At 65.8% G+C, this 17470-nt stretch overlaps 1 protein-coding gene across 3 annotated transcripts in view; it reads right to left on the bottom strand.

The window, feature by feature from the left end:
• The window catches only part of HSF1 (heat shock transcription factor 1), a 49886-nt gene that overhangs the window by 28677 nt on the left and 3739 nt on the right, over positions 1 to 17470 (bottom strand). For all 3 annotated transcript variants that reach the window (XM_086466283.1, XM_086466281.1, XM_086466282.1), the window contains exons 2-4: positions 15428 to 15536; positions 10230 to 10366; positions 7554 to 7678 (exon numbers count right to left, since the gene is read on the bottom strand). In XM_086466283.1, coding sequence (XP_086322409.1) covers positions 7554 to 7678; positions 10230 to 10366; positions 15428 to 15536 — 371 coding nt within the window. The remainder of the gene's footprint in view (positions 1 to 7553; positions 7679 to 10229; positions 10367 to 15427; positions 15537 to 17470) is intronic.

Raw genomic sequence — 17470 nt, 5'->3', positions numbered from 1 at the left:
TCTCACCAGATCATCTCCCAAACTTGACGCCTTGGGGCCGCGTTTTGTCCGCGCCAGGACGGACGGGCAGGAGGGAGAGGCCGAACGCACCCGTCGCGCTCTCGGAGCTGTGGAGGGCAGGCGAAGAGAGGAGCGGGGCTGCCAAGTCCTGCCTAGTTCTCAGCCTAGGACCGAGAGCCACGCAGCTCCTCATCTCCCAGACGGTTTTAAGCGGCTTTTCAGCAGAGCACCTCGCTCCCTGAAGGTGGGGGGCGGCTCCTGTTAACGAGGCTTTCCTGACCACGGCGACCCAACTCGGCGATCGCCGCGCCGGCTGCATCCTGACCGAGCTCAGCTCTCCTCTCGCCGCGCGCCGACGGATTCAATCTTTTCAACAAATGTTCTAGTGCAAACTCTATCCCCTTGGGCCGCTGTCAAACGGTAATATATATGTTGCTTTTGGAACCCTGAAACCATAAAGCAAGCTACACGGGTCAAAATTATTTGGTATGATTTACTGGGGGTTTGCATACGGTAAACTAATTCTGGGGGAGAGGAATTACGCTGCGAAAGGCCAAGTTCTTGTGTCTGTTCAGATTTATTTTTGTCAGGAGAAATGCTAACTTTTAAACTCTGTTAGCGACCGGGGCCTTGTAAAAGCGGCGGGGCCTCGTAAACAGAGCCCGGTCGGGAGGAAGGGCTCTCGGCGTCCCTCGGCACGGCTCCGCGCGCCGAGCCAGAGCGAAGCCGATCCCTGAAGGAGCCGGGGAGAAAACCGACAAAAACAGGTGCAGACACCGCGGCGAGCTCGCTGCTTTCAGCGGCCTGTTTAAAATTAAACTGACGGATACGCTCGGGCTCCCGCCGGACTCGAGCAGAGCCGATGAATCACCGGGACGCGACGGCCTCGCCGGCTCCCCTTCCTGCCCCGTGCGCTCGGGGAAGCCGCGGGCCGGGGAGCGCCGAGCGCGGTCGCTGCCGGGGGAGGCAGCCGGAGATCTCCCTGCTCCCTGCCGGGGAGCTCATCAGGGCAAAGATTTCCCCACCGAGAGACAACGCTGGTTTGGTTTCTCCCCCTCCTGGCGCAGCCAGTGTTGGGGCTTGTCCGGTCGCGCCGGCGCTTTACCAGGGCAGCGCCGCGGCCGCATGGAAACCCCTCGGCCACCCTTCCGCACCGACAGCGGGTGGGCACGGAGGTACAGGAGCCCGAGCGTCGCCTTCTCGAGCTGCTCACGGTCCCAAAAGCCGAGCGTGCCGCCACACCGGGGGTTAAGCTAAACCACCCTCGCCACAGAGCCGCAGGCGGGGTCCAAGAGCCGAGGGGTTCCAGAGCCGGGCAGCCCCGGAGCCGGGAAGGAACACGACGTCCGGCGAAACGCCGCCAAGTGCCGGGCAGCGCGTGCGGCACCGCGAGAGCCAGCTCTAACCGCCGCGGTCAGCTCAACATCTGCACGGCCCCGAGGCAGAGAGCCCGGGAGGAAACGTCTGGCCCGGAGCGGAGTCGCAGCTCCCGAAGCGCAGGAGGCCGAAGGGAATTCCAGGTCAGGGACCTGCGCAAAAGGTGCCGCGAGCAATAACCCGCCGTGGCTCTGGACGGCGACGGGCCCCCGGCTGAAGGCGATGCCGCTCCCCGCCGCCGGAGCGGGGGTTCCTCTCCTTCCTCCCGCGGCGGTTTCTGATTTTAACAGACGGAAAGAGAAAAGCAATCGGGACCAGCAAGGACCCCGACAGCAACGCCTTCGGCACAACGCCTGGCACGTGAGAGAAAGCACGCTGCCCACCCCCGAGTCCGGCAGCACCCCTCAGCACCGAGGTGACGGACTAGAGTCAACCCCGACGACCCTTCCAGCAGAGCCTCAGCGCCGGCGGGAACCCCCCGACCCCCAAGTACCGGCACGGAGAAGCTGGAGAAGACGTGAAGGAACCGACGCGCGAACCGGGCAGCCCCGCCGAGACCGGAGGGAAAGAGGGCGGCGTACGCCGCCGCGCAGGCCAAGCCCCGGCGCCCCGGCTCTGGCAAGGCTGGCGGCGTCAGCCCGGCACCTCGGGCAAGCCCGAGCGCTGACGCCGCAGGGTCCTTGAGCCGCCGCGACCCTCGGGGTGCCCGGGCGAGGCGGGGCTGCGCGGGGAGGCTCAGGGAATGGCTCCTGCGCCGGACTCGCGGGAGCTACGGCGACGCCGAGAGCAGGAAAACGAAAGGGAGGGGCTCGCAGAAGCTCTTGGAAGCAGAGCGCAGGACGGGAAGCAGAGCTCAAGGCCTCGCTGTGCCTTATTTAATCCGCGCAGAGCTGCCCGCAGGGCTTGTCTGCATACGCTCCAGTAAACTGCACTTCGTGATTAAATAAAAAAAAAAAAAAAAAAATCAGCCAAAGAAGCCGTTTTCAGATGGTTAAGTGTCTGAAAAAAGCAGCCAGGATCGAGAGGGGACTAACGGAGCAGAGCGAGGCACTTCCAGCCTCGCCCCGCGACCCCCTGGGCGAGCCGGAGCGAGGGAAGCTCCGCGGCAGCGGTGTCGCCAGGACGAGAGGCGGCTCCTCGTTCCCCCAGCAAGAGGCAGGGCGGCCTCCGGCGTTACGGGAGGGGGTTTCGCACGTCCTTCTCCGTGGGGCGACTAGAAGGGCCGAGCGATCGCGACGCGACGCGACCCTCCCCAAGCCACCACGGCAGGAGGCCGCGCCGAGCAGCGAAACCTTCCCTAAAGCCGTCTCAGACGCTTGCTTCACCCGGAGCTTGCTTGCCCCTCTTTTCTTTAAATTAAAAAAAAAATCTCCTAGGCCCATAAAATACCCGGAAGAAGACAAGGGACGTCTGGTTTTCCAGGAGAAGCAACAAAACCCACCCTAAAACTAACAAAACCCCCCCAAATACGTCAAACTAAGAGCAGCGAAGTGCAGGTTAACCGGCCCCAAGAGGCGGGATCGCCTTGCAGGTGTCCCCCTCCACCGCTCGGCCCCGCGGGAGCACTCTCCAGTCCTGCTGAAGGAGCTGCTGACAAGGAAGAACAAACGTTTTCCTATCCAGTTCGGCTTATCCGCTTCCCAGCGCTTGCTGCCAGCGCGAGGGACCGACGGCAAATGACCCAGAGGCGCGTTATCCCGGCGGAGACGCGGCCGGCTGTGCTCCGCCGTCCTTCGGGCAGCCCTTCCGAGCGAAGCTGTGTCGGTACGGGAAGACTGGAGAGGGTCTGTTCGCAGCTGGGCAATGAAAAGACGTTTATTACGGGCGTCCGACTGGATGTGCCGAGGATGATATCCACCAAAACCCCCCGGAACAGCCTGCCCCCCTCTCGCTCCCACCCAAACGCGTTTTCAACACGCTCTGAAGGCCTTGCTGCGACACAAGACGCGACCGTGCGCTTGGCTGGAGCGGAGCCCCTTCTCCCCGACAAAATACACCTTTAGACGGAGAAAAACCACTTCGGAACGGAGCGTCCCAGGCACCACGGAACAGCTTTAAGCTTCCGGCGCCCTCCTCCCTCGGAGACGACGGTCGCCGTCTCAGGCAACGCCGCCGTAACCGCGGCGAGGCCTCCCCGGCCGCCCGAGGCGGGCTGTGCTCAGCCCCGGTCAGCCACCAGAGCCGCTGGCTGGAGGAGCAGCGGAGGAAGAGCTGGGCTACAGGGCCTCCTTCTGCTCCTGCCTGTCCGTGAGGGGATCGGCTCCCCGTTTCCACTGGCGTCTCTGCGCCGAATCCCGCGGAATTTCCACGGGAGCGACTCTTTCGGGGGTCTCCTCCGCAGCAGAGCTCGCCTGCTCAGGTCCGGGTTCAGCGCGGAGAACCAAGTCACCCCCCCCCAGTCAGCGCCCACTAACACGCTCCGGTCAAGGGGAGAAGTCTTGGATCTGGATTCCTCAAAGTCCGTAAGATGGGGACAGGGGAGGAGAAGAGCTCTGGCGAGACACCAGACACCGAAACCTTCCCCAAGCATTCTTCGTGGCATCGGATTTTCCAGCCAACCCCCCGGAACACTGTGATCACCCGCCCTGTAAAGCACAAGCCGCAGCACTTGCCTTCCCTCCTGCTCCCAGTCCAACAGCCGGGGCCGAAACGGGGGAACCTGGAATTCCCAGGGGTGGAGAATCAGCCACAGCTTTCCACGGCCCATTCAAACACGCCTTTTCGCTCAGGAGCGCAGACCTCACTGCCAGGCTAACCTGATCCATTTTCACCTCTGTCCCCGCATGAGAAACCCTCAAGCTTCCGTTCCTCAGGCTGGAGTCACCTCCAGAGGCGGCCCCCAGCATCCCCTCACCTTCCCCGTCGGCGAGGACGGCCGAGCTCCGTCGGCCACCCGTTACTCAGCCGGCGTTCCACCCTCTGCGTCACTCGTGTCGCTGTTCCTGAGGCGTGCTCGAGGACGCAGCAGACTCCCAGGGCCGACACGGGACCCATACGCGCTCCTCCGGCCGGGATCCGACCACGTCCGCGCAAAGTCGGCCGAGATCCCTACGTCCAACCGCTCCCGTCGGACGAGAACGGACGCGGGACCTGCCGGTCCCATTGCGAGCTGATTTGCAGAGCTGCCGCCCAGTTTCCCCTCTCTGGCCTCCACGCTGGAGGCCGAAAAGCCGTTATCCCCACAGGATTTGCCACGGAGGCCCTGTGGTGAGGTTAGGGCAGGAATCCGGCGGGATCCTGGCTGGTGCCGGCGGTGGCGATTCGCCGAGCAGCGGCAGGATGACGGGCACAGGCTGAGGGTCCTGATCCACGCCCTTTCGGCTACGCAACGGCCGCAGCTGGACGGGGTCGGCTGCTGACACTGGTGAAGGGGAAGGAGAAGAAGCTGGGACAGCCCCACTGCGGCGATGCAACACGATGCAAGGCGGCAGGTCCCCGAGAACGCTCAGGAAGCTCGCCGAGAAAACAAGGGACAGCGCCGCGCCGCTGAGGCCCAGCTGAGGCCCCGAAGCGCGGCGCAGACCCGGCGCGGAAGAGGCCACCAGCCTCCAGCGAACCGCGCGTCCCGTTAGCCGAGGAGAAAGATGAGGATTTCTGACCACAAGGTCCTGAGAAAAGGAAGACGTGAGAAATGGCTCGTGAGCTCTGCCCTCCGGAACGGATCGGCAGCCCAGGCACAGGGACCCGGTGCCAACCACGAGTTGGAGGTAAGGAACCGCCGCCCCCCGAGCTGCGCGGAGGGCCCGCAGAAGACCAAACCCACCCCGTTACCGAGCGGCTGCGAAGGACGCAGCAGCCGCCAGGAAGGACGGGGCGTCCCCAGCCGCGCAGAGGCGGTTATGCCGTAACGGCAGCGCCGGCAGCCGAGGCTCAGCCCGGCAGCCGGTCAGGGCTGAGGAGCGGCGGGCCCCTCGCCGCGCTCCCAGCCCTGCCCCGCAGCCTGCCCCGCTCACCAGTCGCGCCCCGTTCCTTCGGCGGGATGTTTCCCGCCGGGCTGGCGACCAAACCTTGCGGCAGCGGGTCCGAGGCGCGGCGTTCCGTTAACTGGGCAGCCGGGATCTTCCTGGAGGGAGCGGGGAAAGCTCCGCGGCTTTGCGGGGGGCTGCTGGCTCTCCGCGGCTCGCAGCGCTCCCAGCCCCGCTTTAGGCACTCCACCTAGCGGCTTCCAGCCCCGTTAGAATTAATAACGCTCACGTGGGCTCCAGCGAGCGCCGGCGGAGCAGCCAGGACGCGGCCCGGAGAGCTGCAACGCGCTCGAGCGCGCTCCCAGCCTCGGCCCAGGGGTCCGAGCCCGACGCTGCAGCTCAAAACGCGCCCCGGCGCTGCGAACGCCGCAGAAATTTCGAGGAGCTCCGCGGGGCTGGGACCACAAGTCCGGCTGCGGGGTTAAAGACGGCTCTCGGCGTCGCTCATTCTTCCCGCAGGAAAACGACCGTGGGAAAGCAGAGGAGCCGCCGTGGTTAACGGCTGGGCCCAAAGACCCGACGCAGAGCGGCGAGCTAATCGTTTGAGGGAGCTGACTGCTGCTCCAGGAGCGCGGAAAAACCAGCTTCCAGCCCCGGGGCACAGGGGTTTACCCTCCCGCGGCGGTAACGGCGGGCGGAGCGCTCACCAGTCCCCTGGCACGACCGCTGGAGGACTAGGGAAGACGCCGCCGGCTCCGCTCCGCTGAGGCAGCTTCTCGGCCGTCCGGGGCGGGCTGCACGGCAGGTTTTCCCCCAAAGCCGAGCCAGGCCGCTCCCTCGAAAGGGAAACCGGGAAGAGCCGCCTCTGCCGTCCGCAGACCCACCGCACGGCAACGGCGGTGACGGCGCACGAGTTTACCTGCCGCCACCTACCAGCGGGCGAGGAGGACGATCTCTTTCCTCTCTCCCCCCCGGCAAAGAGCCCGAGGAGGAGCGCAGCCTGGGGGTGAGGCTGGGCGCTCACACCTGGGGCAGACAGAAGGTGAAGGGAATCATTTAGGACGACCCCGGAGACGAAGCGGGCTCGCTCCCCTCCCGCGAACGCCAGAGGGGCCAGAGGAGCGGTCTGCAGGGACAAGACGGAGTGATGAAATCCCAGAAAAGGGACGTTTGGGAACACGGTGCGGAGGAAATCTTACCCGCTGTGAAACCGTCCCTTTGACGCCCCCCTCCCTGCCTTCCCGCAGGAACAGAGGGCTGCCTGCTCCCTTTTCCCAAAGCCCCCGCCCCAAACTCCTTAGGAACAGAGGCCGAGGTGAAGCAGCCGGGCGTAAAACAAAGCTTCGCGGACGTACAACTCACCCCACGTCGTGGGGAGGTAAAGAGGGGAAGAAAAGGGGGCGTTAAATCAGGGTCTGTAACGGTGCCTGAGGGAACGAGACCCCCGCACCCCCACGTCCACTGGCCTCAAGGGGTCCCTGAGCTCCAGGGCAGGTCAAGGGCGCGAGCCCCCCCGCCGGCAGACGGTGCCCAGATCCTGCCCCCCCGGGAGGGCACCAGCTCCCGGCGCAGCGCTGAGGGTCTGGAGGTGACGTTAACTAAACGCTTCGGTCTGACCACGGCCGGGCGAGCCCCGGCACCCGGCACCCTCTGAAGGTCAGGCAGCGACCGCCGGCGGGACTCAAAACCACCCGTTTTGCCTCCCGACCCACCAGCGAACCCCCGGGGGAGCCGCGTCCGGCGCGAATTTAACCGGGCGCGAGCGAGGAGTCAGGAGCCGGGGGGCCGAACGCGGCACGAGCGCAGCAGGACCCCCAGCGACCCCAACACCCCGGGCGCGGCGCCAGGCAAGACCCAACGGTTGTGCTCGGTGGGAGGAAGACCCCAAAGTCCCCCGGGAAAAGGCCGGCGCCTTGCGCCGAGCGACGCCTCGGGCCGGGACCCCCGCGGCGGGGAAGGGGGTGGCGGAAGGCGCCGCAGCCTTTCCGCGCGCTGCCCCCGAGCAGAGCTGCGCTCCAAGGCAGCTTCACGCCGCGTCTGGGGTCGCCGGGCTGGCTGCTGCGGCACCAGGTCGTTCAGGGGCTTCAGGTCCCTGTGCCACCCCCTCGTGGCGCTACCCAAAAGCCTCCCAAGGCCCCGGCTGCTCCCCGGGGACGAGCGAGCGGCCGCCAGCCTCCTCCCCGGTCAGCTCTTAAAAACCAACGTGTTCAGGCAAGAAACCAGCGGGCCGACTCTCCCGCGCTGTCTGCCGCCCCCTCCCCACATACATACTGCTTCATGGCGATCAGCTTGGAGTCCATGGTCTCCTGCTTCCCCTTCATCACCTGGATGTCGGTCAGCAGCTTGGTGACGTTGTCTTGCCGGACCTTGATGTCCTCGTTCTTTATGTTGGACACCTGCAGACAGAAAGGCGGAGGTCAGCCACGTTCCCCTTCCCACCCAACCGTTACTGACGGGCCAGAGGCGACGGCGCAGACAATTCCTGTCCCCTCTGCAGAGCGAGCGTTCTGCGCGCGGACGGCTCTGGGGGAACACCCCAGGCTGCCGCAGCCTTGAAGAAACCACAAATTCTCTCGCAGCCTAAAAAAAAAAACCCCAAATCTTTTTGGCTCGGAAGTACAGCGCTCAGTGTCCTGGTCTGGGCTAAACCAGAACTAATTCTGGTTTAGTGCTTTAACTTTTCAGTCAAGTCTCCTCTAACTAAGGCACTTTCTGAAACAGCAGCACGTTTTTCCAGACAGCGACTGCTCCCAGCAGTGCCAACCCCCGATGGTCACAGCCAGCACCAAGGAATGGGATGCAGAGAGGCCCTGGCTTGGACTTGTTCTTGTAGTGACCAAGGTCACTGCTGAGTCTTGTACCCGTGTTGGGGCGCCGGGAGGGAAAAGGGTCACCAGCCCAAAAAAGGCCGCCCCTGCAGGGAGGAGCGAACCGGACAGGGGACCCAAACCTGACCCACAGAGTGTTCCACCCCACGGACGCCATGGTCAGTGGAAAGCTGAGGGGTCACCAGGGTCTCGCTCTCTTCTTCGACGGCCGACACCTGAGGAGGGCTCTGTCTGTCCTTCTGTCGTCGATCCCGATCCGTGCAGCCCTGAATCCAGTGCCTGAGTCCAGCTCCTGCATCCCGTCCCTGCCTGCTGCCCAGTCCAGCCTGGGACTGCCCCAGTGCCAGCCCTGCGGCGTGGTGGGGACGTGTCGTCACCAGGGCGGGGGCAGTTGGGTTCGGTGTTGGGTTTGTATCTATTCGTACATACTGCATAGATTTCATTATTTCCTTGTTCTTATTATCATCTTTCCTTTTATTGTTATTGTTTCATCAAGGCTGTTTCAGTTTTCTTTTCCCAACTGGAAAGTCTCTCTCCCTTGTTCTCTTTCCTCTTCCCTTTTTGGGAGGGGAGAGGGGTTCACAGAGAGCCTCTGTCATTTGTCGGTGGCCGGCCCAGCCGCAACCTGTGACGCTCGGGTAAAACCGAAGCCCCGCACGAGAGCCGTTTGCCCACGCCAGCCTTCCGGCAGGGCACGGACCGAGCCGTTCCCACCTGGGACAGCCCTAAAGCTAAACCTGCCCTAAAGCAGGGAGCACGTCTGCACCCAAGGGGGCAAAGGATCGCTCCTCTCACTCGTCTCTGCTGCGTGCCGCGCGCCGAGTGTCGGTCTCGGCAACGAAGAAAGGCGTTAGCTGGCCTGAGAAAGCAAGCCAGGAGCGCGAGGGCGGACGAGCTCCCTGCAGCGAGGCGGCAGGCGGAACGGCTCGCCTCTTCCAGAGAGCCCCGAGCAGCAGCCGGTCGCTCGACACCCTCAGCACTGCCCCTGTGGGCGTTCAAGCAGCCGAGGAGGAGGCTCCGAGCAGAGGATTTTGGGTTTCTGCTCACACACGTCCCGAGGAACGGCACCCGGGCCCGTCCGATGAGCGCGGCGGCACGCGAGCAGCCTGCGGAGCTGCCAGCTGCGGCGGGGGCCGACACATCGCCCCTCCTCGGCAGCAGCTTCTCCCCACCTCGCCTGCCAGCGGGTCGTACACCTTTAAACTCTCTTCACAGCCTTGGAAGGCGTTTGCCCACCGTGAAAACGTCCGGAGGAACTAAATGCCTCGGTGAAAACGGCGCTCGCGGTTATCTGGGAGCGCCCTGGGACAGCGAGAAGAGCGGGCTACTCTCCCTACGCGCTGCTTCGATTAGTACTCGGGGAAAGAATGACAAAACCACGTTTCTCCAGCCCCCGCTTCAGGACCGGTAAATTAGCTGGGCGGGTCAGAAGGAACGTCTGTGGAAGCCCCGACACCAGCTGTGGCTCCACCACGAACTCAGCACGCGCGCCGCAACCCGCGTGTCGAGAGGTGGGGGCGGCTGTAAAGCTCGCCTGTGCGCTCGAAGGGAAAATGCCCGAGGTTACGTTGGGGCTACACTGGAGGGTAACACATCGAGAATAACCCAGGTATCTCATCCCGCCTTCTCCGGCGACCGCTCTCCCTCCCACGGAACGGCACGACTGCCCTGCAGCCCCTCCGGAGGGCACAGCGACCTTCCCTCCGCCTCGCTAGACGTAGCCGGACGCCACTGGGTCAGAAAACCAGGAAAAACGCGGTGCCCCCTTCCGTTGGGCTCAGGAACAGCTCGGCTGGCGGGGCTGGGGCGCCGGCGGTTTTCCGTCGGGGTGCGGGAGAGGGGGCAAGGCTCGAGCGGGGCCGTAACGAACCCGACGCTGGAAACACGGAGAAAGAGGCCCGCGAGCAAAAGGGACCGGCACCAAGGACCTGAAGGCAGCCCGCGAGCAGCACGGCGCCGCAGCTCGTTCCTGGGCGAGGGTCGAGACGGCCCCGAGAGCCGCCGGCATCAACCCGGAGCCGCCAACGCCCGCCAGCCCTCGGAGCGCACCGATGCTCTTCCGACTAATGCCCTGATTCGAAGGAGCTGACCTAGAGCAAGGCCCGCTGCGGAAACTTACGCTGGTGACTTTCCTCTTGATGTTCTCCAGGAGGTGCTCCTGGCCTCGGATGAAGTAGGGGTGCTGGAACTCCGTATCGTCTTTCTCTGGCTTCACCAATCCTCCCTGCTCGATGTGGACGACCTTCCGAAAGCCATCTGAAAAATCAAAGGGGAGACCATTGGGGACGAGCTTAGCAGGCTGGGAACCGCCTGGAGAGAGCACGACCCTTGAGCAGCCGGGGCTGCCCCACAGACCTCACCCCGAAAACGCGCTGGGGCACGCGAAACCCCTCCTCAAAGGGACAGAGGCGCCGGGGGCGGAGGCTGACGCCGATCCTCCCCGCACGGCCCCCGGGGCAAGCGGTGCGAGTCCTCCGCAGCCCCCAGCGCCCTCCCCGGCCTCTGCTCCCCCCAGGCGAGCGGAGCCGGGCCGCGACCCGCCCCGAGCGCCAGCCCGGCACAGGTGGCCGAGCAGAGCGGGACCCGCTCCGGCATCCCCGCGCCGTTTGACGGGCACCTTGCGCCGCTCTCGCACGACCGACGCGTGCCGGCGCTTGGCCGGCAGCGGGGAGAAAGGCCGAAGTTACTGGGACCAAACCGAGCCCCCGACGAACCGCGCCGTTCCCCGAGAGAAGCCCCCCGGTTCACGGGGACCGAGGGACGAGCCCCTCGCCTCGCCGCCCCCGCGCAGAGCAGCAGGAGGAGAGGCGCGTCTCCACGCCGCTTTTTTCAAGAGCACCACCAAAAAGAGACTCCAACACCGAGCGCGCGCCCCAGGCGACCCCACGGGGCTCCGGTTTTATCTGTTCTGGGAATAAAAGGGTTTCTGGGAGCAGGCCGGCAGGGACCCAGCGGCGCAGAGGAGGCACCAGCTCGCAACGCCTACGAAAACCCCTTGGAGCCGAACGCCCAGCAGCACACAACGGGCGAGGAGCTGCTCCCTGCGTTGAACCGCACCCCCAAACCCCCCCGCCCCCCGCAGCAGCACACACCACCTCGCCCCAGGCGGCGGCCGGCGGCAGCGGGCAGGGCTGCAGGAAACACGCGCGTTCCTGGGCGCTGTGGGCGCCCTGGTCCTTCACCTGAACGAGTTTTCTTAGGGTAAAGGAGACCCCAAGGCACAGAAGGCAAATAAACGACTCCCCAGAGGCTTCAGAGCCTTCCCGGAGGGTTTCTTCCTCGGAGAGCTGCACGACACTACCGGGGCAGAGCTGCCCACCGCTGCCCACGGGGTCGGCAGTCCCGGAGCAGGCGCCCGAGTTCGCCGGCTGCTCCCCTCCACGCCGAAGCCTCACGTGGTTTGTTAACAACCGTAAGAAACACAAATCCCCGTGGTTTTTCCTCACGCCAAGAAGCGACGATCAAAGCCACCCTGGCTCAAGCCAACTGCCCAGAACCGCGGCAACCGGCACCGCGTTCGTCACGGCGGCAGCGCCCCGGCCTTCTGCCAAGTGCTCCCTCCGCACCTCAGGCAGGAATCCGGCGCCGCAGTCTTCGGAGGCGCTTCAAACACCTAAAAGCCACCCGAGAGCAGAGCGTAGCGCACCGAAGGATTCTTAGATCTCGGCGTTTCTGTAAACCGCGAGGACGCACCACGGGCGTCACCGCTCAGGCCGCGGCGGCGGGGGACAAGAACCACCGTCGGCCTCCAGCACCCGCGGCAGCACGGGATTCCGAGAAACGAGACTTTCTCGCGGCGCTGTCGGCCGCCTTTGGTGACTCGGGCCACCCCTGAGAGCCGAAGGCGCCGCTCAGGGAGCGGAGGACGTGCCCCACAGCCACCTGAAGAGCGGGCGGGGAGAGGCGGCGAGAGCCGGGTGCGGAACCAGATCGGGAGGCTCCGCCGCCCACACCGGGAGCGTTACGGCTAAACCCCCCGGCGCCACCTCCCCGTGAGCGGCGTACGAAAGGCACCCTCGGGCGGCTGCCGAGCACAACCCCAGGCCGGCCGGGAGGAGCGGCTGCGCCCGCACCCGTCCGTCCCGCGGCACCGGCAGTTCCCCGCTTCCTCGCGCGCCCGACGGTACGAGGACGCCGCCGCGGGAGCGCGGCAAACCGGGACGCGGGAGAGGGGGAGCGCTGCTCCGTTCGCAGGGGGCGCGGAGCCGGCAGCACGGCGATCCTCGGGCAGAGCAGCCGCAGCTTTGCGCAGCCCCGCCGGCAGCGCCGGCTCCGACTCGGTGCGCTCGGTGCAGGGGCGCCCCCAGACCACGTTTCCACCCGCTCCCCCCCGGCAGGTGACGGGTTTTGCCTGCGGGGGTGCCCACGGCGGCGGGCACGGCCGTGGAAATGAGCTCTGGAGACTCTGGGCTGCTCCCCCAGCCAGGACGCCGAACTTGGGGTTGCCCTGGCACGGGCACCGCGGGCACGGCCCCTCACACCGAGAGGAACGCGGCGGTAAAGCTGTGCCAAAGCTGACCAAGCCGGCCCCAAAAAACTAAGCGGGGGAAATCACGTTCCACTCGGGGCATCTCCTTCTCCCCCTCACGCCCTTCAGCAGCCCCTGCGCTTCAAGCACACGGGACCAGCAGCGTAGGGACCAACTCTGGACCGACTTCCAAGCCCGGACACGCCTCTGCCATTCACTCCACTCTCAAACAAACCGAAATCCCCAAACTGCCACCGAGCACACGCTAAGAAATCCCTTCTGTAATTCCCGTCAATCCAAGCCTCTGTCACAGCGACGGGGGAGAACAGGATCAACGCTAAAAACCCGAGGAAGCGCAGGGAAAAAGCTGCCAACCCCCGAACAGGGAAGCGACGCTCAGGAGGCGAAGCCCAGCCTTCCAGCGCCTCACTAGGCGCTGTCGCGGTGGTGTGACTGAGCGTACCAGAAAGCCCCAAAAGTCTGGCCGAGGGCAGGAATTTTGTTTGGAGAACCCGACTCTTGAGGTCCTAAAAATAAACAAATAAATAAATAAAAATCTCAGTTCCGTTTCGGATGAGAACATGTTTTTTCTCCCGAAGGACTGAACCAGCTGGGAGAGGCGGCGTCAGGAAGAAGGTTGGCTCCTGCCTCAGCCTGGTCACGGAGATTTATCCCTCTTTCTCCCAGCTTCCGCAGCGAACAGCTCGTCGCTCGGTGCCGCGCTCTCGGCCCATCACCGAGCTCTGTTCGGGCTCCCCTGCGGAAAGGAGGCGCTGACACCTGGGACAACGCTCCCCTCCTGCCCTCCGAACACGGGGGACAGCGGGAGGGAAGGGCGCAGGCAGCTCGCTCGCGCCTCCTCGCTCCCCAGCTCCGGCAGCGGCAGCCGTCGTCGCCCCCCCCGGCGCGCCAAGGCTCAGCCTGACCCCGCTCCGAAGCCCCCCGGGGATGCGAGCTGCGGAGGGAACCGTCCCCCTCCTCGTCCAGGCGGACGCGGCGCCGCCGACGGGAGGGTCGCTCGGAGCAGGGGGGCAAAGCTGCTGAGGGAGCCCGTCCGTCTGCGGGGCGACCCCCCAGCCCGCGGCCGAGCCTCCCGGCCTGGCCCCCAGCAGAAGAAACAGCGAGAGTGAAAAAGCACCGGGGCTCTGCCGGGCCCACGGCCGCGGGGGCACCCCGAGGACATCCGCGTCCTCCCGGCACGGTGCGGTGGTTCGGGCGCCCCTCTCCTCAGCGGTGGCGGAGACGGGGCGTTCCCCGACTCGCCGGGAGCTCCTGACCCTTCTCAGGGGGCTTTGCCAGCAGGCGCCGCTTTCCACATACGCACGTGCAGAAGTGAAAAAACACCCCCAAACCAGAAACCAGGAAAGCCCAGAGCCGGCCAGGTTAAACCTCCCGAGTCTTCCCCCACGACAGGCTGGCAAGCCCTGTCAGGAGAGCCAAAGCACGACGTCCTCGGAGCAGGAACACCCACAAGACGAAACGGATCCGATACGGGGGAAACCCAACGGAAAAAGCCGTATTTCGGGAGCAGGCAGCAAAAACTGTCGTCGTGTTCTGCTCAGGAGCGGGGCCCGGCCCGACTCAGCATCTTCCCCAACGGCCCGAGCGGGGCGTGTTGGCTGAGCCGCTGGCGAGACCAGGGCCGAGCTGCAGGGACGCCGACAGACCCGACGGCGATCCCGAGGGGCGGTGAGCAGACAGTCGCTGCTGACAAACACAAGGTTCCGCCCCGAGGCGGGAGCGAAACCGCATGTGGGAGGGAAAACCCACGGGGCGGACGGCGGCTGAAGAGAAGACCCGATGACCGCTGCCGGGGACGATGAGCTGGACGGGAAAGTCAGCGCCACGCCGCTGAGGGAAAGGCGGCCACGCGTGCCGTAACGGGGCGCACCCCCCCAGCGCCGCCTCCGAGCCGCAGGAACCCTGGGCTCCCTCCGAGCCGACGCCGGCGGCTGCGCCCCAGCGGGGACGGAGCAGGGTCAGGCCGGAGGAACGCGGGCGGCTGCAGGCTGGAACTCAACCCCCGGCCGGTCGCTCCAGGCGGGAAGAGGGGACTGAGGAGGGGGGGGGAGCGTTCAAAGGCACGGCGGCTGGCGCAAAGGGAAGGGGAACGAGCCCCTCTCTGTCCGCAGCGGGCAGCAGAGGAGCGGAGACTCCAGCCCGAGCCGGGAAGGGTTGGGTGAGACACTCGGCGACCAACGCCGCCGCGCCGCGGCCCTGACGCCACCAGCGTTTTCCCGATGAACTCAGGGCGTCTCCGTGCCTGGGAAGAGAGAGGCCAGGCGCGGCGTCGGCAGGAACAACGCAGAGGCGGCCAGTCCTGCCTCGAAGCAGAGGGTCGGACTTAGCGCCCGGGAGGTCCCTCCAGCCCTATTCTGCTACAATTCCGCGGATTTGTCATTATTTTTTTTAAATAACTGCCGCTTAGAAGAGCGAGCCCAGCCAACGTCTGCTCTACGCGGTGCTGCCAGCAGCGTGCCACGTGTGGTGGCGGTCTCGCCGGAGGCGAGGTCCCCCTCCGTGTCACAGGACGAAGAGCGCTGTCGCAGAGGTTAACGGTGGGCGAAGGCCAGGAGAGCGTCCAGAACCCCCGAGCCAATCCTCGGGGATACAAGGAGCCCGAGAGCCCGACGTTCTCTGTATCCAGCAGAAGCTGCCAGGTTGTTGTCACTCCCCGCAGCAGAGGCCAAGCTTAAAACTGCCACTCGGTCCCCAAAACCCGAGCGCCTGCGAAGCCACCGAACGCTCACGCCTCACCGAGACGCCCCCCCCGCCCCCCCCCGAAGCCGGGCGGCCGAGGGGAAGCCCAGGCCAGGCGGAGCGCCGCGCGCCGCGCAGGAGGTACTTACACATGTTGAGCTGCCGCACGAAGCTGGCCATGTTGTTGTGTTTGAAGTACTTGGGAAGCACCTCCTTGGCAAACTGCCCTTGGTCGAACACGTGGAAGCTGCTTCCGCTCTGCCAAAACACAAACCAAAACCAAACCGGCACGTTACCGACCGCCGCTACGCAGAGAAGCCCCCCCCGCCCCCCCCCCCCCCCCCGGGTGCCCCCTCAATTCCACGGGCGAAGTCACGGCCCCAGCCCCCGGAGCCCCTCGGGGTCCCACACAGCAGCGCCGCCCCCCGACGCCGTGCAGGGGGGCCTCGACCCGCCCCCCAGCTCCTGCAGCCCGCTGCCGCGCCTCGGCCGGGCCGGGGCAACCGCCCGGGGGAGCCGACGGGGCCAAACCCCGCTGCCTCGCGCGGGGCCCGGAGGAACGGCCGCTGCGGGGGGGGGGGCGGAGAGACAGCGATCGCACAGCTGCCCCGAGGGCGAAACTCCCCGCCAGGGGGTCAAGCGGGCTACCGAGATGAAACCCCAGGTTGCCCAACGGCCCAGCCGCCAACGCCCCCAACTCGTCCCCATCAACTCGGTTTCACGCCCGCAGCCACGGCCAACCCTCTGCCGAGCCAACCCAGACGACCAGGCCGGTCTGACGCCATCGGCACCGCGAGGGGAAGGCGACGAGTCCGCGCCCCGGCGGCTTGCCGTGTCCCGGCGGAGGAGGCCCGGCGCGGCCGAACGCGGCGCGCGCTGCTGCTGGCAGAGCGAGGGCAACGCCGACGAACGCGGTTTAACTCTTCCCCGCAATGGATGAACGTTTTCCCCGCGTTGACTGGAAGAGGAGGAGCAGGCAGGAGGCAGCGCTCCTGCCCCTCCGGCCCCGCGGGACTCGGGCCGCCGGATTTTACCACCCGCGGAACGGTGCGTGCCAAGAGTAACCAGTTATTTCGACCGCTGTAACTGTCTGGACTAGTCGTCAGGGCCACATCTCAGCCACTCGGCTTTCAGGTCGGCGGCGGCGGTTTATCGAGCGTGGTTTCTATCTCCGCCCCGGCACGCCGAGCGGGACCGACGCTGCCTGCAAGGAGCCGAAGAGGGATTTCCACGCGGGCAAAGCGACCCAAGAACTCCGAGCGCGTTTTACAACCCGGATTTTCTTCCGCGGCAAAGTGCTGCTCCCGCTCCACCCTCCCGCCGGCACCACCCGCCGGCACCGGGGAGGCAGAGGGTGCTGAAGGCAGCGCCGCGTGGGGGGGTTCCCTGCGCAGCGCGAGGCTCGTCCTGCGGCGGGCGGTTCGAACGCTGCGCCGCTTCGGCGTTCCGCGTCGAGTCCTGCGGGTTGGAAAAGGCCTCCAAGATCGCCCAGCCCGACCGCCAAGCCCGCCCCACCACCGCGCTCACCGAGCCACCTCCCGAAGCGCCACATCTCCGCGTTCTCCTCCGGGGACGGTGACTCCACCGTCCCCCCGGGCAGCCTGCTCCAGCGCTTGGCCGCTCTTTCCGTAATCCAGCTCCTCCTGATGGCCGACCTAGACCTCCCCTGGCGCAACCCGAGGCCATTTCCTCTCATCCCATCGCTCCCTCTGCAGTTGTGAGCCACACTCCCGTTTCCAGGCCCTTCATGGCCGGCTGAGGCACGTTTTCTCGCGCTCACCCCAACTACCCCTCTCGCTTCACCAGCTCGTCCCCGCGCCTGGGGTCAGCCCGCTGCCAGCCGCCTGCTGCAAAGCGGTGGAAGGCTCGAGAGGAAGGTGGACGGGCAGAGGTTTAAGGTGGGCGAGACGTTCACAGCGAAACCAACCTGAATTAGGCTGTCTCTAAGCGACACACAAGGACGAGCCTGGGTGGGGATCAAGGGGCGAGCCTGGGTCGGGATCACAGCAACCTGGTGGGACCCCAGAGCAGACCCCGCCCTCAGCCAGACCTCAGACACCCCCAAAATCCCCTCTCACCTAAGCTATTCCACAACCTACGTTTTTCACCCAGTTGGTTTTAGCCGGGACCAGTTGCCCAGCCCCGCGCGGGCGCAGGAGCAAACGCTGCTTCGAGCGGAACGCTGAGGCGCC

This window comes from Leptosomus discolor, chromosome 5 (assembly GCF_034619465.1).
Source record: "Leptosomus discolor isolate bLepDis1 chromosome 5, bLepDis1.hap2, whole genome shotgun sequence".
NCBI lineage: Eukaryota > Metazoa > Chordata > Aves > Leptosomiformes > Leptosomidae > Leptosomus > Leptosomus discolor.
The sequence above is the reverse complement of the archived record's forward strand: the minus strand, read 5'-3'. Positions and strand labels throughout refer to the sequence as shown.